Source organism: Megalops cyprinoides, chromosome 2 (assembly GCF_013368585.1).
Source record: "Megalops cyprinoides isolate fMegCyp1 chromosome 2, fMegCyp1.pri, whole genome shotgun sequence".
NCBI classification, from domain to species: Eukaryota; Metazoa; Chordata; class Actinopteri; order Elopiformes; family Megalopidae; genus Megalops; species Megalops cyprinoides.
The window spans coordinates 33859964-33883747 of record NC_050584.1 but is presented as its reverse complement, the minus strand read 5'-3'; the positions used below and the strand labels follow the sequence as shown (position 1 = coordinate 33883747).

At 41.4% G+C, this 23784-nt stretch overlaps 1 protein-coding gene across 1 annotated transcript in view; it reads left to right on the top strand.

Moving 5' to 3' along the window:
• The first annotated feature begins 7702 nt into the window (after positions 1 to 7702).
• p3h2 (prolyl 3-hydroxylase 2) overlaps positions 7703 to 23784 on the top strand; it is a 59507-nt gene continuing 43425 nt past the window's right edge. Inside the window, exon 1 of the mRNA XM_036521531.1 lies at positions 7703 to 8278. Coding sequence (XP_036377424.1) covers positions 7856 to 8278 — 423 coding nt within the window. The 5' untranslated portion in view covers positions 7703 to 7855. The remainder of the gene's footprint in view (positions 8279 to 23784) is intronic.

The window sequence follows — 23784 nt, the reverse complement described above, 5'->3', positions numbered from 1 at the left end:
AGATGGGGAGTTTAATGTGAGAACTATATGCAGGGTGAATAAAGGAGAAAAAGGCATTGCTCTCCTATTTGTGTGTGTTCTTTGTGGTGTAAGACACGTTCAAGGAGAATACTATAGAGAAGCCTCACAGGGATGGATCTGAAGTTTTCTGTTGTACATAAATCCTTGAATATGTTCATATTGAGCAGTGTTATCAGCTACCATAATAGCTGTATCAGGACTGCTACATTTTCCTAAATGATCAGATAAATGATCTCAGAATGTTTTTCAAACTTTGCATGTCGTCTTTCCTCTATATTCATTACATAAGAAGGAAGGGACTACGTGAACCTTCCCATTTCTTTCTCATTTTTCCTGGAACTGAAGAATTACCTCCATAATTTCCTCTCTCCCTTATTATTTCTTCTTGGCTGGGGTCATCGGCAGAGCCAACTGCTCTGGGTTGTGATGCCAGGTGGGGGAGAGGGTGAACTTGGGGCAGTTGTCAGTGGCATGTATGACATAGAACGTAATTTTACTGTGAAAGTTGTGCAATTTATGCTGATGACAGCATTTATGCTGTGAGTCTGTTCTAGCATTGGCCAGTTCGCTGAACCTGATGCTAACTGCTAAAACCATGGACACAAGCTGTTTCCAGGAAACCCCCTACTGCATCATTTCCAGTTCCTGACCTGAGACTGTAACAGTGGCAGTTTCGTCTCAGTGAGAGTGTGGGAACAATTATGAGATGTCTGGCTTGCTTAGTGACAAAACAAACAACTTCCTTTATGTGCAACACCCAACGCTTGCTGTCCACTCCCATGAGACCCTCTGAGGAGACTACACCCTTCTTTATTCCAGCTTGTGGTCACTTTTCCAGCTCTGGTAATCTCCTGGGTTACGGTACCCTAACTGGAAGTAGAGTTTCTTCCAAGCCATGTGCTTTCCAGCCTTTTCTGTTGTTTTTATTAGTTGTTGTTGCATGTTGTGCAGGTTCATCAAGGTTACAAGGCTTGAGGGCAATTCAGCTTACAAACACAGCTCCCTTTCACGATACCTTGACACCAAGCAAAGAGGAATGAAAATAGTATGTAGCACATACTTTCAAATAATTAAAATTCCACATGAGCTCACTCAAAATATTACGATACATTTGTACTCCTTCACACCAGACCCTTTGATGAAAACCTCAAATAAATTCTCTCAGAGCGCATCCATGAAGGTGGGGGGTGGGGGGTCATTTTTAAAAAGTGATGCAAACGTTATGATCTTCCAAGCCCATACACAACAGCTGAAACACTAAACGATGTCTACATGAAACTGGGTAATAAATTGTGAGCAAGTCTCTGTCACATTACACTTAATAAATTAGATTCTTGAACAACTGCTCCTGTCTAATTTTTTTTTTTTATTGTGTCAAACAACTACAACAACTTCTTGTTCTAAATTTTCTCTGACCTCTGACGTCACAGCCGCTTCATATATATCACTGTATTTATTAATTATTGCAAGCCCCCTCTTGCAAGCAATTAATTAATTATTGCAAGCCTCCTCTTTGCGTCTGGCTCCAGAAAGAATTTCAGGTGGTTCTTGCATTTTGCTGGTGGACAGGATTCTGGCTCTTGGTCTCCTCGCAGGGCAGCAGAAGAATTTTGTAGGCCCCTGCTGATTCATGTTAATGTCAGATCGCCTTTGCCTTAACTCAGTGTGAGTTTGTTGAGGAAGGTGCTGGGCATCTTCAGAGGTGAAGACAGCCCACATGTGCACGTAGTCGTGTGTGAAACATTACCCTGGTTTAAGTTCAAGAGTGGCCTGCCAGAGTATTAGGAATTAGGTAGATCTCACTTCACTGCCTTCCAGTTATCACTTGCATCAGGTTCAAAACCATGGTACTGGCATAGAGGACAGTAGGGGTGTGTATCTTTTCCTCTCTGATGATAAGATATATATTAAGATACACATTGCATGATACAATACAAAAATGATACATTAACAAATGTGACGATAAGATATGCTCCTATTTAGCACTGAGACAATTTGATACATTTTAACATTTCAATTTAGTTCAGTTTGTGCAGGCACAGGCAGACACAGCACACACTAGTCATGTTTTCATCAGCCTACTTCTATGTGAGTTTTGAAGTAGTGCATCAAAAATGGAAATGGCCAAATTTTGCTTAATTTTTTCTGTATCACAAAAAGGTTTTTACATTCACGTCAAATATTGATGAGGGCATTCATTTGTATTCTTCACACAACCTGAAAAACAGCTAACACAAGCTGGCAGGACAGATTAATCATCACTTGTAGGACGATTATCAACTTTTGAAAAAATCTCTCAATTTTCTCATGTGTTTCACATGTTCTAGGTTACTTTCTTTTGGGTGATCAGAGGGAAACCCCAAAAGATCACTCAGCTATATACTACATTGCAATCCAGTTTTGATTAATTTTTTAATGGAATGAAAACCAGTCAAATCATATTTGTCAGATTAAACTGATGCAGTTGTCTCAGGTGCTATTATATCACTTTTGGATGCAGATTTCTTAATCATTACACCCTTACAGTGCAGTGAATGGGACAGCCCTCTCATACCTACAATCAAACTGTATGTACCAGCGAGATCACTATGCTCTGCAGCTTTCGGGCAAGTGACTGTCCCTTTCCCACAGGGTCGCTCCTCTCAGCCACAATACCTGTCTGTACTCATCAGTGGTGGAATGAACTTCCTGTGGGGGTCAGGACAGCAGAATCATTGACTGTCTTCCGACCCACCTCTTCAGACTGCATCTTGGTGCCACCTTAGTGCCCAACACCTAACACCTGCTACTTGTATTACTTGATGCTGATTTTATGTGTAGTATGCATTATGGATACTGTGATCTAGTGGTTGTGTGATGTATCATAGTGTATGTACTTGGCTTCTTGTTTTTTCTAGGCTGTCTAATTTCAGGTTAGCACAAGTTAACTTGTGGTAGTGCTTGGTGTTGTGCTCACACACACCGGTTTGGGAGTGTTGTTAGCTTGGTCTGATACTGTTGCTCATTTAACTTGGTTGTATTCACTTCTGTTCTCTTATGTTGGAAGTTGCTTTGGATAAGATGCATCTGCTAAATGAATGTAATGTTATGTAATGTAATGGATAGCAAAGTAAGAGGGAGACATGAGCCTGACTTTGCATACATTCATGGTCTCAGGCATTTGTTTCCTTCCCAGTATCTTCATCTCTTACTTGGTCATCCATGTTCATGGAGTCAATGACTGATCCCTGCTCCCTTTGTCACTATCAGGAGGAGGACAGGCCAAGCTACCTTCTACCCACCTCCTGTCCTGCCTATCAGCCCTTCTGCCACACCCACCACCTGAAGCCCATCCTGCTCACCCGTTCCCTGTTAATTCATCATTAGTCTTTGTATAAATACCCCTTCTGTTTTCTTTGTTCTCTGCCAGTTTGTCTCAGTTTGGTAATCTGTTTTGTTCCTGTGTGCTGTCACTATCTCTTCACTCTCGTGGTTGACTTCTGAGGAATGAAACATACACAGTGTACTTCTTGTCTGTCAAACTTTCTGGTCCACACGCCAAACTATCCTACCCCACTGTTCATATTCTTACAATCATCTTGAAGCTATTTGGTTAGAGATATTAAAAGTGAATGCTACTAGGTTACATTAGTCAAAATTAGAGAACATCAGAATGATGCTCAACAGGCTGCAATGTATCTGTTTGAGCTTTAAATAAAAAGGACTATTTGTTTTGGAAAGTAATAGTGTAGTATAACACACTGAGGACTATAGTTATGGTTAAATAGCTGCTATAATGCTAGAGTTGCATCTTTCAGTATTCAAAAACAATTCCTTTAGGCAGCCAAAGTGGGGAATTACATGTGGTGGCACTCTTGAATGCTGTCAAGACAAGTCCAAACAGGTGCAAGAGGCTGAATTCAAACTTTTGTTTGTAATGTTGTTGACAAACAGTCTTACAGTCTGTCTGTCTTGACATACTTTTACGTGTCTGGGGATTTTTTTGTAAAGCCCCTTAATCCTTTGGAAAATTCATTCTTGGAAAAACAAGCATCAAACTTTGTGGCAACAGGATTATGCTGTGGCAATTGTGTTTTGCAGCATGTTTTAAGAGTAAAATTAAGACACTCAAATACCACCAGCATCAAAATAGGGAATTAGCAAGAATGTCACACTTGCTGCAGTAGTTGTGTTTCTGGAATTCTGGGAGCTTGTCATTGTCAGTGATGTAATTGTTTTTGAAATGCTCACAATGCGCAAACTTTGGTAACAATTCTTTTGTCAAATAGTGCCCTCTGTTGGGAAAACGGAGGTTCTACACACAGCCAACTGCCATACTTTGGACCCCCTGTGCATGCTGGTTTTCATTCCACCTGAGCTCCCAATTAATTGGGGTGATTGAGCTATTAAATCAGGACTGATCTCAACTGGAATAAAAACATGTTTATATGTCAGTCCGTGTTTTACCATATACCATGCTTTTTGGATGAAATATGCTGCTACATTGTAATAAAAAATAAAGTACTAAACTAACATAACAGTCATGCGTAGTTTATTCCTCAGCCTCTTCCGAAACCCATTGAATGAACTTGTGAATTAGGTACAGCAACAGTGAATGACTACAATACTTACAATACACAACCACCATACTGATACAATTTTACTCAAGATGTGGACAAGGTCCAAAAGGTTTAGATGAGTTGAGGATGGTGACATACAGTTAGCTAGATAGTTTCCCTTTCATTTGAATATGGGTTGCTGATACTGCATTACTCCCATCCTTAGAAGAGGAGTGCAAGAGATAATATTTTGCTGGGTAAATTTCATGGTGTGTTGATGATCAGTTTTCACATTTGTTAAATCTAGATTGAAACTAGATTCAGAGCTGCTGGTGTTCATCTCTAAATTTCTAATAACAAGACTTCCTCCTTTCATTGGATTGTTAAACAGATTTGCTCTTGCATTGGCATTTATCCGAATTTTTGCAAGATTTTGAATAATTTTACGTTGTTCTAATTAACTGCAGAAAATTGAAAGCCTGTATTTATTACTTGCTCTATATGGCTGTTATCAAGACCTGAATTCTATTTCCACAGACATATGTTTACTGGAACAAATCCATTCAAGCTGCTCTCTAAACAATGACAGAACGCGCAAGAGTGATAATGTGAGAATACTTTACAGGGGAATAATGGGATGTTGGAAGTGGTATGGACTGTTTTTTGCTTTCCCCCTCTTTCCATCCTGACCTTGTCAAAACTAAGCCAATTATATTATAATAATTTTTATATCTTTTATTATAATGGAATAGAAAAACATTCATAAGCAATATATGGTGCAAATGCATATAATGTCATACATTACAATTGCATGTCACAAGGTAGGGTATTGATTTGTCAGCAATATTTGTTTTTTCCCAAAGTAGTGGCATTTTGTCAAGTGTTTAACGTTTTCCTAATTCATATAAATAAATAAATAAATAAATAAATAGCATGTTAGCTTAAACATGCTAACTCATATCAGTTGCTGTCCCTATTATTATTCAGAATTTCCACAAGGTTATATTGTGCTGTCAGGTTAATTGGACTTTTTTTTTTTTACTGTTGTGTTGTATTAGGCTATAGGACTACACTTTTTGAGCTCTTGTTTTAATAAAGACATCTTATACATTTTAACACTAGAGGGAGACAAATTGCTGTTTATGAGAAAAAGACTTTTACGAAAGGGGTTGGAGGAGGTACAGTATATTCGGTATATTAAGGTGTTTCTTTTCATTTCCAGGATGCACTGATCATGAGCATGGTTCCCATTATAGTTCTCTGTGAATATCACCTGTGTTCTGGGTAAACAGCTCCAGCAGCAGCTGAACAAGCAATGAGAAAGACATTACTTTCAACACAACTTAAGTTGCCAGTTGGACAGCAATGTTTACATTTACATTTACATTATTACATTACATTATTTAGCAAATGGGTTGGCAATGTTGGGTCTGTTTTTCACTGAAATATAACTGAAATACATCCAATGCTCTTTAAGAGCACTATAGGATGTGGGGGTACTGTTATACCCTGCTGATAAAAATGGTAATTTACTAATTTCTCGCCATGATTGGTTTTAATTTTATGATGGTACAGCATTATTGTTAAGTGTGAGAGCACCAGGAACGGCGTTATGGGGATTCTTTGGGGTGCACTGCACCCCCATTTGTCTCCTTATATCCCAATGTCTACACAGTATTTATAACTTTTTGTGCACCCCGGTGGATTGCAATGCCACCCCTCTGTATTTTCTTCTGGCATCAAGCCTGCAATGCACCTATCAAAAAAGTGTAAAAGCTTCCGCTTTGAGCGTGATGTGTGAATGATACATGACTGACATGAGCAAAAAGATTCCCTCTACTCAGTAAAAGCGACAAACATTGTGATATTGCCTTTATGCGAGTTTTCATAGGCCCACTTTTGTAAGGATGACAATTTTTTTTTCCACCGCTCAGGCTAGAATGCTTCAGAAACACAGTACAACTTGATCCTACTGGTTTCACCTGTCTCAGTCATTATTCCACCCAATGCACTCCGGCATTCTCATTACAGAGGTGTGTGATGACAATGAACCACCTGCCCATATCTTCTCTCTGTTATAGTCAGAGCACAAATCTACACATACTTACCGTTCTTCTCTTAAATATTTCCCTTACATTTTCTTAGGCTACAGTAAGTGTTGCAGTTCATTATTCACCTGAAAATGCAGCACTCCAAACCCAACCAGCTATAGCTGTAAAACTCACAATCCCCTTGGTGAAGTAATATTAGAATTGCTATACAATACTATAATTCTTGTTGTTTGTGAAGACCCTGTTAGCTGTTAAAATGGCTGGTGATGTGCTACAGTTAATTTAGTTAGGAATTTGGCCACCATGTTCCAATTGCAAAAAAATAATAATCTATTGCACATTCGCTTCTCTGCGGGGCCCTTTTTTCTTCTTTAAATCAGAGAGTTTTCCAGAATGTTCAGTGAGTGGCAATGACAGGTCCGCAGTTCCCGGCTTAACCCAGCGTCTCAGCTCTCAGCTGGTTGGTGCGGGAAGAGGTCAGCCTGTGCAGCTGCAGGAGGGAGTGTTGAAGTTCTTTGGATTTTTCCACTCACTCACTGAAAATGCATTGTTAAACTCGGCACCTTTGTTGGTTGCCGACAATGGGAGGCCAAAGAGAGAAAAAGATAATGAACATGCAATGAGTGCGTAAAACAATGTGTTATAAAGTTTTCTTCTGTTAGAGTGTTCTTGTACATAGGCTGCTTTTGTCATCTGTCCTGTTGTTTAGATCCTAGCGGCAGTAAGGATCTTACTATCGATTATTATCAATTTTACATTAATCTATATAATCACGTATTTTATAATAAACATGGTTCTTGAAACAATTGTGTAAACGTTTGTCCAGCTACACTACGTGACATCAGACATCGCGTTATATTACCCTTCAGTGTGAAATGAGAAAGTAAACAATAGGTCTGAACATGTATAGATATGTCATACAATATGTGAACAACGGAAAAGCATACTTCACAGCACATAAAATTAAAATGCCACTCCCATTCATTTCTTGGCGCAGGGGGCGGGGGTTGCTGTCCAGTCCAGCGTCGTTCAATCGCCTCCTGCCGCTTTAAAGCGTTGCAGTAGCCGAATGATTTAGTAGGCGATTGCGTTTCACCCCCTGCAATTGTTTCTCATCCGTCTCTCTGGACTCCGCTAACCATCCTGGCTTGCCTTGAACACACCAGACAGGGAAACTGCATGCTGTATGGTAGTGCTTGCGACTGTACCGTAACTTAGCAAGTTAACGGCGTACTCCCTCAGAAGATGGATGTGAACTTCTCAATAAACAGTTATTTCGCCGGAATATTACTAATTTTTCAGGCTGTGCTGCACTCAACATCTGCCTCACTAGAGCCTTACGACTTGCTATATGACAACGGAGTTGAAGCGTTCTACAGTAGTGACTATAAAAATGTGGTGTACTATATGGAGAAAGCGCTAAGCAGTTACTCTGAAATTCGCCAGACTAAAATCCGATGTCGGCTGAAGTGCAAGGACCAGCATCCGTTCGATTCGTTCCCATCGGATTTGCAGTTCTTCGATATTGTCCTTCGAAAGGCTTCTTGCTTAAATGACTGCATCGAAGCGAAAGTGGGGTCTCAATCTATGCACAAAGTTAGTGAGGATGTCATCCAGGATTTCCACAGAAGGATCCCCTACAATTTTCTTCAACGTGCGTACTACAAGGTAAGTGGTCTTGACACTAAAGCGATCGGGGCTAACTCACGTGACACCATTAATTTATTTCAACATCACACTAGCTGTCGTTATTTATATAATTAATTTTTGAGACGTTCTGTATCCAAACACAGTTTTGTTCTACCGTGATATTATTATACGGCTGGCATGCCTATTTCGCAAGCTCAGCCGACCCTGGGACCTGCACAACGAGATGACATAACGTTACTCTCTAGGTAGCAGACGCGCTTGAGCCATTACTGCCCCGTTGGGAAATGCGTTGATATTGTCGTCAAAAACGTTTGTAGTTATTCTTTGAGACAGAGCACCAGGCAGTGTTCGTGACTTTTACATACAAATGACCAAACGTGGAAGCCTGGAGAAATGATCAGGTGGCATATTAAACTTTTGTCCCGAGATCCACTACCGTAGAGGACAGCAAAGGTAATTGTCAATTTTTAGGGTCTGTTCATTTTTTAAAATTGTTCTGCAAAACTTTCTTGATTGAAAAAGTTACATCCATTGTTCTCATTTATGTTTTACGCACCTAATTCAATGTACGTCTTTAAATTTGTAATGTCGGTGATCTGTGACAACAATATTGCCCAAAGCAGAAGCTACACAAGGTTGTTTTACAACACACATTGATACAAATTTAATGTGAACTGTCGTTAGCCTGTAATTGGGCCTACACTGTCCACCGAATATATAACATGCAAAGTGCAGGACCCTAATCCTGTCTGTCGTTGACCTACAGTATTTCAGGAGCAGACTAACCAAAATCATAGCTTCAGGGTATTTTTGACTTGTGACTCAATAAAAACCACAATATTCCTAGTTCCTGACGTGTTAACTCTAGAACGTAAAATGATATCTATTGCTTTATCTTCACTACAGCGTTTATGATAACTGAATATTCGAATTGCCTGAAAAAATGGATTAAGCACTGAGAAAGGGCCACTGAAAGAGTTCAGAAAGGCACATCGACCTACAGAGAAAACAAAGCAAAGTGTTGGGATCTAAGAATCTTTATAACAACTATTTGACAACTGCTTGTGATGGCTGCTTATCTACTGGGGTAGGTTGTTATAGTTGTCCCCAAAACAAATGTGACAACCTGATTTAACAAGGCTTTTATTCTGTCAAATGTGTATCTTGGTTTAGTGGTTTTATAAACTGGCTCTAATGAACAAGCAGTTCAGTCAAGCCTCAGTACAACACATTTTCACATTTGTGTCAGCTGGGTGTGAGCTCATTACAATGAAGTAAGGGTCACCTTAAAGCTTGACGATACTGACATGGAATAGCTATATGGCTGATAATAAGACTCACACATTACATGCTCATATCCTCTGATTTTATGAGTACGGTGACAAGCAGTGCTGCTCTGCCCTGTTTTACTCATTTGTCTGAACTGAGAACATTGCCGTCTCACATCTTGTTCCCTCTCTTGCATTATTACAAATTAACAGCAACAATACAGCGACAACGTGTGAATTTTAGCTGATCTCACAAAATGTGATGTGGTGATTTTTAGTGTAAATTAAATTAGGTATTGGAACAGTGATGTCAGAAGGAAAAGAAACATTGGATTCATGATCAATCAAAATTTACTATAGAATCTGTCTCAGGAAAAACATGCCTTGTAGTATAAGCTCTTGTATCAACATGGCAGCGTGCCATTCTCTTTTATTCTTGCTCAGGATAATTATGGTCTGATGACTGATTTAACTGTAACTCAACCAAAGTTGAGTAATAAAGTAATAAATAATAAAAATGAAAAAATAAATTTATACACACACACACACACACACTGTGTGTGTGTATAATTTTTTTAAAAAATTTTATTATATGTTTTTTTTTTATTTTGTAATGTGTTCTACGGAGATCTTCATTGTCTTTGTGAAGCCAGACTTAAAATATTTCTTTTTGTTTTGAAAATGATTTGATAGAAACAGTCATTGTTTGCAATTTCATAATCGTAATACTTCAATTAACTCCACAGAACGGGCTTGAAGAGTGATGGAAAGTGAAATGTAATTTATGGCAGCGAGGTTGGCCAACCTTTTTTCTTGTCTGAGGAGAAGTATGATGTATCAAACCTGACAGGGTGGAATATGCTAATTAAGATGTGTTGTTTTATACATCTCAGGAAGCCCAATTAAAAGATCACTATAATGGGCAACATAAAACCTTTATTTGCTCTTTTTCCTAAGAAACTGTTTCAAAAGTGAGGTCCTCTAACAAATTGAAGGACCGAATATTATAGCTGGTATAACTTTGGCAGCCATGCACATGAGTGGAGCTTCTTGTTGGAAGTGATGTAAGAACTCTCTCTCCTCCATGAATTCTTTAACTCACTGATTGTGCAGGGCTTCTTTTCTCTCCATGCTAATGAGCAAGACTGTGGAGCTTCCAGTTCTGGCAGTGACTCAAGTTCTCAGAGAGCTTAAAGTTGCTTGCTAAAAAAAGCTACCGCTCTCCTTACACAGCAAAATATCAGGATTGTTTGGGTTAGATTTGGTGTTGGGTGAATAGAGGCTGTTTGTTATGCACAAACATGCACAGAAATGATTTTTGCAAATTCTTAAATCATTCCAAGGAATATTCCTTCTATGAACATTCAGTCACCATGCATACAAATGTGCTTTACACTGTGTGAGAACCTTCAATATGAATTTTGTCCTTGGAAATCTTTTCATGGGTGGAATTCACAAATATTTGTTCAAGGAATGAATGAATGGGTAAATTACAGGTACACAGTGTCAGACCAACATGAGCTGTGTGTACACTGGTTCTAGAGTGAAAGGGGAATTTCCACCACATGTATGAAGTGTGCTAAGTGCGTGACATATTCCTCAATGCACGAATTACCTGTCCAAATGCACAGTAGGATCATGAAAGGGACACGTTGTGAGAATCCGCCCTGTCCGGTCTGCACGACCCCTTGTCCAGTCTGCTTTCATTCATAAACTTTTACGCTGTCAAACAGTGGGGTTTCATGTGTTTGACCCAAAGCTTTCATGCTCCACTACTTGTTCTCCGTCCCAGGGAATGTAAGGTTTATTTGTTATGGCAGAGCTGTTTTGGTGTGCCCTGTGCCAAGCCTTGGCCGGCATTTCAAGTGTTTTTGGAAAGGACTACGAGTTGCTTCCCTCTTGAGACTGTTTTATTTCTGTACCTATTAATCGAGGTACCTGGCTGCAGGTGCCAAGTGCAAGACTGGCAGTGTGCTTTTCCATAGCCCTGAAAACTCTGTTTTACTGTGATGACTCATTAAGCAGGTTGCACTGCGAGCTGCTTCCTGAGCCTCTACTTTATAACAAGTGTGGACAGAATGCTTATTGCAGTAAAGCCTGTTTAAAAATCAAGCAATTCTGTTGACAAACATGTTTGACTGTATATTTACTCAGTTCATTGGTGATATATTTTATGAACAAATTCTGGATGTGGCAGCTATGATATTTGCCTTTTTAACATGTAAAATATAAAACTTAAAACATCAATATGTGCAGCAGTGTTAGACTAGTGGTTAGGGCAGATGTGTTGGCCTTGGACGTTGTAATCCCTTTAGCAAGGTAATATTCCTTAGCTACCGCAGTGGATATCCAGCTGCATAAATGTATTACAGATTACAGAAGTGACTGTGTAAGCTGGAAGCCACTCTGAATTACTTGAAAGCGAGTGAATAGCTCGAAATGTTGTACCATGGTCAGTCTGTGGATAAAATATAGCAACAGGATAAAACGCTTGGCAGAGGTGCAAACCACTACCACTGCAACCCAAAATTATCCACCTCTGTGACTCCCTCTGTAATTTTACAAATTTTTTGTGTACTGTTATACAGATAATTTCATTTTGTTTAGACCACTGTGACATACAGGCCAGCATGGTGGCAACATGAGGGTTGTAGGAATAGGTTAAGACAGAGCTGGACAGAAATCTAAATAAAATTCCTCGCGATTGCATCATGGAAATCTGCGTTTTATCCTTTGTGTCCTGCAAATGTTTTGATTGGAAAATGTCAAGCAGTCTCTCAGTCTTTCCCATGATATAGGCCTATGGGCAAGAGGAAAATATGGCAGAAGGCAGAAGTCCAAATAAGATCTGAAATAAGTCAGACTTTTAAAATGACATGAAAAAGGAAGTCAAAACCTAGCTAAAGGGATAATCTTTTGATATCCATAGCAAAATTGGAAAGTGAAACTGTCAGTGGGTGTCAGGATCAGTACTGAAAATTAATAACTGATATGTGGATTATTGTTGGTGGCATTTTGTCTTTTTAGTTTATTGTAGCCATGTGGTATGAATTCCCCAAATTCACACAGGGCCTCCCAGTCACCTCAGTTATTTTTTCATAGCTCTTTTGTTTAGCCATTAAATAAGGTTTTATTCCCAGGCTTATCAGACCTTGACACGTGTGCTTCTGAAGTTGCACTGACCAGTTCAGAATGCGTGGACTGGGTGGACAGGGCATCGCTGTGTGTCATGTCTTTCAAGGTGTTAGTGAAGGCCTTGTCAAAGACCTGTTACCTCACTGAATGTGTCCCTCTGGTTGTGTTTGAATTGTGCAGTCACTGCTTTCAACTGGCACACAACTCATTAGGAAGCTCATTGGACAGCTTCCTGCCCAGGCCCTGGGGATGTGGAGTAATTTACATGAGTCATCTGTGGAATTAAAGGGGGTGTGATGCTGAATACATCGCTGTAGGCTAAGGTGGTTCTCCCTTTTTTGATCACACAGCACACAGAGAACTAGGTGTAATACTCATAAAAGAACAATGCACTAGTCTAGACATATAGAGACGTTTGCGCAGACAAGGGCTTGGTTCAGTCACTGAAAGGTTGACTCAAAGGATAACGATTTCAGCACAAACATTTCAAATACTAAGTGACATATGATATTTCTTTAATGGGCAAATTAACAGCCCAGAATAAAACAGCAGCTAAATCAGTTTTGGACACCACGATGTAAGCGACTAGCGCGTGTTATAATGTTCAGATTGACTACGTGTGTGTGTGTTTACTTTGTTTGTTTTTTTTCTCTCAAAGGCAGAATGTGCACAATACAAAGGCAGAGAGGTCTGCTTTGGACTGTGCGGCAGATACAATCTAACATGAGATCTGAAGCATTCCTAATGAGCTGTCCAATAAAGGGACATCACAGCCAGTGCGAGGGAGCTGTTTGCAAAAATAAATAACATTCCTCTGCTATTTAACATTCCAGCTCCACATGCCCGCCTGGTCCAGCCTCCAGCACAATGTGGGCCTTTGGCCTGACAGCAGAACCCACAGGCCCTAACTGTTCTCCAGGCCAAGCTGACGTGTGTGTCCCCAGCTTGCCTGTCATTTATTTGTGCAAATATTTTGTTTTCCTCTCGTGGCATGTTTGCTTTCCTTATGGGAATGATGAGCATCCTTATGTGAGTGTGAAAGGGTGATTTTGTGCCACCACTGGACCGGTCCCAGGCAGCCCCCATTACCCGGTCAACCATCGGCCCATCCCGGCTCAGCAGTCCAAACCACAGGAGGATCAAAGCACTTTATAGGCCCCAGTTCGACCTGTTCAGTGGCACGTAGCTTGTCCGTGGGACAGCCTGCACCAAAAAACATGGAAGCCCTCACTGTTTGAACCCATATGAACTGGAGAAATAAACCAGATCCTGGACCAAAAATAGAAACTGCAAAGGTTGTGGAAGAAATATATGACCATACTGTAGGCTGATATAATTCAAACTTATTCATGGTTTCCTCTTAAACTTTTGATTTATGGGGCTGTCGGTGAGTACCATGTGGACATGTATTTATGGAACTTTGGATATATATATATATATATATATATATATATATATATATATATATATATATATGTGTGTGTGTGTGGGTGTGTGTGTGTGCTTAGATACATTTATATGTGTTTGTACACACTATATATACATATTCTTTAAAATATTCTTATAAATATTCTTTTCAGAGAAATGTCAGTCGGGTGGAAAAAATGGAGCTGAAAGACACTCATCTTTTCACAGCTTTATATTCCTTTTGTACAACTTTTCCTTTAATGTACTTAAGCTGTTTACAATAGTGTAATATGACAATGCCAGAATGAATGGTTCCACTCTTCCATATTTTTATTCACAATCATATTCTTTTTATTGGATAATTTTCTTATTTGTTATCGTATTAATATTAACAATTAATATGTTAATATTAATAATATTAGTTATTCTTATTATGTTCTCATTTTTGTTCTTGTTTTATCCTTTGTGAAGATTTATTTTTTGTTTTTGTAAATTTCCTGAATTTCCTCATTAGTTCATATCTTTTTATTTTTCTTCTATTTCTCTTTTCTTAAAGTTTAAAATCATAATTAGACTACATCAGTTATTCTCTTGTTACAGCCTTATTGTAAGTCTTTTGGGTATAGAAGAATTGCATAGTTATAAGACAAAAGTGGAGTTTATTACATGGTTATGTACATGGAGCAAATATCTAGTATTCCTGCTTTGATTTATCACCTTGGTACTACAACAGATAAAATTTGAAAACATCTGGTGAAATGGAATGTTTTCATAAGTCTGAGAGGTTTGATCACTTCGGCACAGTTAAGCGCAGTCCCCTATGTCTGCAGTTGGAACACGGCAGAGAGTAGCCTGCATAATGGAAGCCGTATTTCATTTAGGATGTTCCATATGAGGTAAATTTTTCCATCTTGGAATTGAAATCTGGAAACCACTTTCCTTTTAGTGGGAAAGCCACACTGACATTTGGTTGCAGCAGAACTCGTAACATGACATCCTTGGAGCCAGGCTTCACTTGAGAACATCACATATCCCGCCTGTGGTGCGCAGAGCTCATTACTTTGTGTCGTTTTATTGATAAGACTAAAGGATTTGCGGCCATGATCGCGTTGTGGTTGTTAGTGCTCTCAACGCCTGCAGTTAAGGGAACCTCTTGTAGAAGGTGATTGGGTTTCTGGGCTTTGCACCAGTGAAGCCTCGTGGGTGGGAGGCAGATTCAGGAAAGCCCCATGGGGGCCGCCAACACGGAACCTTGTCTGATGGAAACACTCCTTCTCAGAGCATGGAGAACAGCACGCAGGGGAGGGGGGCTCCCATTCCAGGGCTAATGCAATGAATGCTCACATCTGCCTCTCGCGTCACCATCATCCTGATACAATTAGCCCTGTCAGATATGGGGATATCTGTTTCCAATTTGCTATACTGTACCGAATTGGACTCCAATCAGGAATGCTGAAGAGTTTTCCCCATGTTTATGTTCCTTGTGTCACCCTGTTTTTTTTTTCTTTGGCTCGGTAGCCATACATCCCAATGCTCTGCTCCCTCGTTTAGAGTGGAAGGAATTTTCTGTCCTGGCGAGCAGCAATTGGACATATTAGCATGAGGGGCTTGCAGGACAGACAGGCTAACCTCAGCTGTGCAGAGAAGAAAGCTGGGCAACATCTTGTAATCCAGGGCCTTTTTGAAGCTGTTGTAGTGCCTTTGGAAGATGACAGCTCCCGCCACATGCAGCGGAGGGGAGAGTGAACAGAACAGCGCGCAAACCTTCCTACTGTTGCGGTCAATTCCTCATGCTGATAGCCAACTGTGTGAGTGAGGACCATGGTCGTGAGCAGCACATGAGTCAGCCAGGCTGTAATGACAGCATAGGCATAGCGGCGCATGGCAGCTAGAGAGATTAAACGCTATGGCGTGGGCAGCGGGGATCATAAGCCATGCACTGTTTGTTTTACTGCGAGATCCAGCTGGAGCAGTAGGTTTATTTTCCCAGGTACCTCTGGGGTCACTCAGCACACTCTGCAAAGGAGGGGAGAACTGGCACAGTAGTCAGGAAAATGTACGTTAATCAGCTCACAGTTTCATTTCATCTCAATTATGATGAGGGGACTGGGCCCTGATTGAAATGTAATGTGCTACACTATCTGATGCACAAAGAAGCCTATTTATGTAAGGAAATTGGTCTGCAGTACATTTTAGCTTTTAGTTAACATGTATCCTGTTCACCTTAAAGTAAATGTTAACCCACTCATATTTCCTATGTGAGTTTCTCTTTCAGAAACCAGAAAAAAAACAGAAAAATGAAATGCAAGTTATGTTACCTGAATGTAGTTAATAAGGTATGGTGTCTCTACATACCTGCACTGGTCTTCTAGTGTGGCTTCTATTTCACATCACCTCCACCTTACAATAACCACGTAGAGTTGCACCCTCGACCTTGGGGTTTGAGTTCCTGGGCTGCATGGCACTGTCCCTGTTGAACATTTTTCTGCGTGGCTGCCTTTTGGCGGTCAACAGCATGGCGGGAATGCGAGGCTGTGTTTTATTTTATGCCATTGCATTGTTCTGATCTCTGATAAGCTAAATTTCTGAACGTGTCCAGGCTCATTCAGTAAGACATAACAGAAGGCCTGGACAGAAAGCACAGAAGGCCTGGACAGAAAGCAACGCTCTAACGGTCCTGCATTTTAAGATGTGATATTTAATTCCAAACTCCCTTTAATGAGAATCCATACTGCATGGGGAATCATCTGCATTCTCATAAGATCCTGTTATTTACTGTGCATGGAGGAATTGGGTAAACTCTTTGCTGACTTTTTCTGATTGAGGTCCAACAATCCAAAGGTTGAGGGCGGGGGGTCCGTCTCACCCCTCCCAGTACGAATGCAATAATGCGCAGCTTTAGTAAAGGAGACAGAGTCCCGAGCAAAAATTTGTTTTGTTGTTTTGATCCCTGAAATTCTCGCTCTTGCTCTCTAGCTCTCTCTTTCTCTCTCTATCTTGCCTTTTTTGTTTCTGACTGAGCCACATTCCCTTCCGCTTCAGCCTGCCATCAGCACAGGGGCTGGTCTGAGATCAGCGAAGCTTAACCCGCAGTGCCCTCGACCCGGTGCGTGGACCCCCATGTGCAGATGAGCAGAAAGGAGGGGTCTGGAATCGGCAGGCGCACACATACCCTGAGGGCGTGTACCGCAGTCCGCCCGCGACAACACGACGAGCGTGCAGCTTGGCCAAGTTTGAAAAAAGAATTGGACGCTTATGGAAGCGAGCCGTAGAGAGCACAGAGCAAACACTCGCAGGAGCCAGCAGGCCATTTGTGTGTGTGAATAGTGAGTCATTGTGAATACGGAGAGGGATTTTGGCATTAAGAAGGACACATTGAAATGACATTACATTATTTGCTTGCTAAGCATATACCCTTATCCAAAGTGACTCACAGAGGTTACATATTATATATTGTCCTCGTATATAGCTTGATAATTACTGAAGAGATTCAGGTTTATTACCTTGCACAAGGGTTCAAATGTAGCGACCCACCTCTAATTTGAACTAGCCTTTGAGCCAGACCTTTTCATTCAGAAGGCATACCCTTGAACTTTGTAGCACTAAGTCTAGTTCCCAGTCCCTGCCAGTGTGTAATGGTGGGGTAAGACCATTGAGGAGGATGGCCAAAAGCATGGTTGGCCCCTTCTGGACCTCTAATGTTCAGCTGAGCCAAGGGGTAAAGTTCGTTTCACAGATGCACCCAGCATGCATGGCTGGCATTGGCCATTCGTTTAGGCACTGAGTGCCTTTGGTCCTGCATAGCTTTCTCTAGCAGACACTAGGCTCTAGGCAGGCTAATTTATAGAGCTGGCCAGTGCTCATACTCTTTTTCGGTGGACTAAAGTCGTCCTGGGGGTCCGCAGTGTGAGGGGTCTAGCTGAACCTCCATGAGCTGAACTTCCGTGATCCAACTGCTCCCCATCTTGATTGTATCAGTTTAGCTTCTCCAGTTGTGAGGGTCTGTATGGTATAAAGAAGGCTGGCGAATCTGGTGTACCTTGGCCCATCAGGACTAGTACTGAGTATCACAATGCTGAAGGATTGCAACAGTAAGTTCACCATATGATGAATTACTTTGTACCGTAGATGTTTCCCAAAGGTTGCGTCTCGCCCATTTTGTCTGCTACTGCTTGTCTGCAAAAGACATTTAGCTGAGTATGTTACTCTCTTGCAAAACGTGTCCAGGAAATCCTAACCAGGAATATTGTGCTTGGAGTGGGGGTAGAGTGGGGGTCAGGAAGTGGTTTCTATTTTGAGTTATTTTAACGAAGTGTTTTTTGAAAAGCTCTTCCTCTGTTGTTGTTTTTGTGGAAAGAGTATCTCTTGGGTGAAGAATGCCTTTACAGACAGCATTCCCGTCATGGATGATTTCATTCCATAGAGTCATATCATTTTCATCTGTGTTAAATATCGCTGTGCATCGTATATCTACCACCAGAATAGCAAGGTTTATCCCTTGATCTTGCAACATTGTTTTAGGGGTCAAGTACGCATTTGTGAGGAGCCTCCTTTTTGGCAGTTTGATGTAACACATTTGTTGTTTTGTACATATGTATGTATGTAAACTGTGTGAGACAGACCCATTTGGCCAAAGCCCATGGTTTCATTTGATCAGTCCTAGGGTTGCACTGCTTGTATTGCCACAGTGTCTGCTCTGAAGAATGCCTGTACCCTTTAAGGGCCACAGCCAAATCTATGTGTGAAATTTCTGTTCTGTTTATCAATGGTTTTAGTAGCATGCTATTCGAAAGTATGCAAATGTGGCCAGCAGAAAGCAGTACCCTTGGTATGGTGCCATTGTAGGAGCAGTCTGCACTTCAGATGCTAATGCAGATAAACGTTACAGGCATGTGTCTTTGATTACGAGCTGCAATTCAACACAACCGCAAGGCAGGGATCAGATCTTACACGCAGAGGCCCCGGTAGGAACATGTTTACACCGGCCAGCGCTCTCTGTTCATAAACAAAGCTCTACCTTGCACCGACCTGGGCACCCATTGCGAAATGGCATGCAGCCTGACCGATCCCGTCCTCACAACTGACACCCAGAAGGGGACCTGGGGGCTGCTTAACACGCATTTAACATTTCAGCAGAGTCTGATTACCCAGAATAAACTTAGAGCGAGTGCATGGCCGAGTTTCAAAGAGTGATCAAAGTTACATAGTCTAGCTCTCACTGAATGATGGGAGTGATTGAAGGCATTGATTATTTTTACAGCCGTGTCTCGTCAGACAGTGAGGCGGCGTGATGCACCCTTGCTTTCACAAAACAGATGATCGAAGCAGGCAGACAATAACTAGTGCAAAGACAGAACAAATCCAACACACTGTCCCAGTTACGATGCAGTCTCTTCACAATCTGAATGACTTTCTTTAATTTTTTTCTGTATCTCACACCAATATTTTAGGCTAAATGTCTGGGCAGGACATTTGAGGAGTCCTAGAGGGTGCCCATTTCTGTCATGATGAGCATTTTCCTGCCCTGCTTTTCCCTGTGTGCCAGTCCAGTGTACATGCCACTGTCCCTCTTGCTTATCCTCGTGAACATCGAGGTGGCTACCTGCCAAATCCGTCTATTTCAAAATTGCAAAACCTCAGGCTTTCCAGGCAAGATCTAAGCAGCCTGTCTGTCATTATTCCTTACTTTCCTCTCCGCTCACAGGGGCCATATGGGGGTACGCAAAGTTTCTGTTACACTTTCTTTGCTATGTGTGAGGGGTGATTTTAGGGACTCAGCACTGACCCTTCCCTGACCCAGAGCAGACCTTACGGTATCTACACATCTGTTTCAAATCACACGCCATTTCTGCTAATGGCAGTGCTAACTGGTGCCTGTCCACCTCAGCTGTAGACTTCCAATCAACTTTATAGGCAGAGTGGCCAAGAGGGGAGGTGGTGAACATTCTGGAATGTGCCCCAAGGAAGATGGCCACATTTTACTCAGGCCCATGATGTAATCTCTGCACACAGTGACAGATCATTTTGGGAACAGGAGAATAATTGTGGAAGTGCATACAGTGCAAAAACCAGCCATTACAGTCTTAATAACAGTCAACATGTGATTAGAGATGAATTCAGCAAAGCCCAGCTGTGCCCATCGAATGTTGGTTGTGATATTGCTTTTCTTCTGTGATGTGAATCTGACAGAAAAGCAGACTGTGTTTCATCATTTCAACAGTGTCTATAGATTCAAACAAGGGAAAAGACAGCACAGGCAGACACCAGCTCCCACAACCCTACTATGTTTTACAACCCACAGTAATACTCTGGTTTGGTGTTTTCTGTGTACTGTTGTTCATGTTCACTATATGTACCTTTGCTTTATTAGTGGCTGTGAATAACAGGTTCTGACAAATGACAATATAGATGCACTCACCCTCTCCCCCCACACACACAGGCACACACCACCAATACACACGCATTTAGCAACTAAATTACTAATTTACAAAGTACTCCTTTTGAAACTCTAATATGCCTACCATTTGAACAGTGTGTCTGGTGTCAGCCTCATCACTGTGCCAGACATTTCAGCAATTATTGGAGTAAAGCTCTTTGTACATCATTCGCACATCTCCGTGGCACATCTCCAGTGCTCCTCCCAGCCACTGGCCCTCTTCATCTGTGCGCAAAGAGCATCAGAGGGGATGAAGTATGGGGCTTTAGCACTGGGGAAATAGATCTAGGTGGCTTGTGAAGCTTCTCTCAGTAATTGGCTTTCTCTGAGAGATGGCTGCTGAAAGCATTGAGGCAGAGAGAGGGGGCAGGCCTGGAGATTGGAGGATGGTGTGGGGATTTTGGGATGCGAGGATGGTGGGCGGCTGTCTTCTCCTGCCTGGCGAGTCTGGCCAGATATCATCTGTGGTTCTGTCCCCACTCTCAAATGGCAGCAGCTTCCTGCTGGGCCCACTCTCATAGGCTCCCACGCTGAGGGGGAGCTTTCCTCATCTTAACTCCATGAGATGCAGCTGCAACATGAGACCTCTCCCTGACACCCCCCTGCTGTGTGTTCCTGGTCTCATTACAGCACCTCTGCTTTTCCATTGTTAATGGAAACTCCTCTGGTATGCAGACTCCAAGGGGCTTTCTGCTTAATTCTCTGTCTTTTCTTTTGCTGGGAAAGGTTTCACGCTAATCTCTGTGAGTGTTTCTCGTTTACTGCCCTTTGTAGGGGACTTGTTGCTCCAATAGCTGTTCATTCTTAGGAGAAACATGAGAGACACCACCGAACCGGAAGCTGTCACCTCCCACAAGTAATCTGAACGCTCCGCACCTGGATTTAAAGTCACAACCATTAAGGGTGATTAATCGGCAGTGTGTGCACAAAGAGTAACAAGTGGAAGTGACTTCGGCCACTGTGTAATTCCTTCAGAGGTGAGGAATCCTCCAAAGGTTGTGTTCATTGTCTCTCCATTTCTTTCAGTGGGCAACAGCCCAGTGCTGTCCAGGTTCTCTGTGAGGATGGCAAAAAGCTTATGGGCCAGTGACATCAGCGCCAGTGAGACCAGGTCTGGGGCCTATAGTATGGAGTGAGGAAGCAAAGTATGAGGGGCTTGTGTGATTGGCTGAGGTACCTGCTTGCAGAGGGAATGCAACAAATGGACAAAGGATCTTGTCATGATTGACATTATTATCGAGAATAGCTGTCGGTGACTGGAGGTCTAATTGTCCTGTGCCCCAATACCAAGCACTGAAACATGTAACGGTCCCTGAGAGGACCCTCATTCTGCTGTAATGAGTGTGCTGATATTAGTAGTGAGTGATGGGGGTTGCCTCTCCAGGAGAACACCGTCTGCTGTATCTCCCTGGGGGTACTCTGAAGCGTCATTGAAAGGCAAAGAGGTGGGAAGCAGTAGGGGCCTTATTTCACTGACCCTGAAATCCTAACCTGGGACTAAGTCCAGTGATTCACGCTAACTGTCCGCTGTAGTCAGTGCTGTTGCAAAATGCATTATATATATTTGTAGTTCCTTTTACAGCGACCTGCAGCACCCGGTTTTACTTTGTCCATCCAGTTCATTTATTAGGCTGTTAACGTGCCATTAGCAAACTAGTTTATGGACCCATCTGCCTTTAACTGCTCACATGAACATGATGTCACAGGGGTGGTTAATAAACGTAATTTAAGGCCTGTAGACTCCTTGGCCTCAGTTGTGACTGGGAAGTAATTTACAGCCATCACAAATGTGCCAAATTACTGCGTATACAAATAGCTGCATATACAACGAAACTACTTCCCCCTCCCCCTGTTGTTGTGAGCATTCTCTCTTAATCTCTGTAGACTGAGATGAAAGTGATTAAATTGTGTGGCAAACAAAACAAAACAACAAAAGACATCCTCTGCACAAAATGAGGAAGATTGCAACACCAGTGCTATGCGGCACATTCCCCAAGATGTTGCAGAACTGAGTAAACAATGTTGCGGAGAATATATATATATATAAAAATGTGTGTGTGTGTGCGTCTCGTTTTATCTCTTACATCAGTGCAACACAATGAAAGTGACCTGCATGTGTCCCATCAGGCAAGAGCTCTGATTAAGGAAAGTGTAAACTAAGCCGTGGGCAGAAGGGAGTCACAAGTAAAACAGAGCAGATTCAGAGCCATATCCATTGGCCACATCCTCTGCAATTAGTGGAATCCGACTCTTATTAGCTGTTTCAGTCCTTATAAAAGCTCTTGGAAAAACTGTTTATTTTTGTGGTCTTTGCGTTTCTTGAATTATAAAAAATATAGACATCACAATTAAACAAAATGTAGAAGGATGTAAAGTAAAACTATCTGCTGCAGCAGAGCATTATGGCTTACATTGTCAAAAGCTTTTTTTAAAATACAGAAATATTGCGACAACAACACCACTCTTGTTTAGACTAGATTTAATGTTTTCAGTAATGAAGCAGTTAGCCGTCTCATTAGAATGACTTTCCCTAAATCCAAACTTCATTGGATGGAGAGGAATGTGGCCTGATGTGACATCAGTTGATTGCAGACCCTTTCAACTATCTTGGAAATGATAGGAAGAATGCTGATATGTCTATAGTTGGCTACATAAGGAGGGTCACCAGCCTTGAACATTGGGGTTATGACTGCTGACTTCCAGGTAGAGAGGAAATATGATTGTTTGACTGACAGGTTAACAAGGTGGGTGATGAGAGGGCGGGGGATGGTCACAGAGTTACCCTCAAAAAGATCTTTGACCTTAGAGCTTTTTAAAGGGCTCAGGATTTTTAGTATACAGGATTTTGATACTTCTATGGCATCAGGTGTTAATAATAATTTCCCTAGGTCTTATACTGAAATTTTGGTATTAAAGTTATTAAGCACATTAGCAATCTGGTCTTTATCTTGTGTTAAGTTTCCTTGGACCTGCAATACAAAACCTTTACCTCTTGTCTTGTTGCCCTCCTTTATGACTTTATTTTTAGGTTTTCCCAAATTAATTTGCTGTCCCCTTTAACCTCATTTATCATATTGATGAAGAAAATTTTGTTTCTTTCTTGAATTTTAGCTGAATTCATTTTTAACCTTGTTGATTTCGGTGATGACACTGGTGGAAGCAGCCTCAAGATCATCAATAGGCAAGATCTCATTCCACTTAGACTGTCTTAGCTTATCCTCAAATTCAATGATATTATGAAATTCTTTGGTATTATGGTTGAAAAATGATTATTTTCT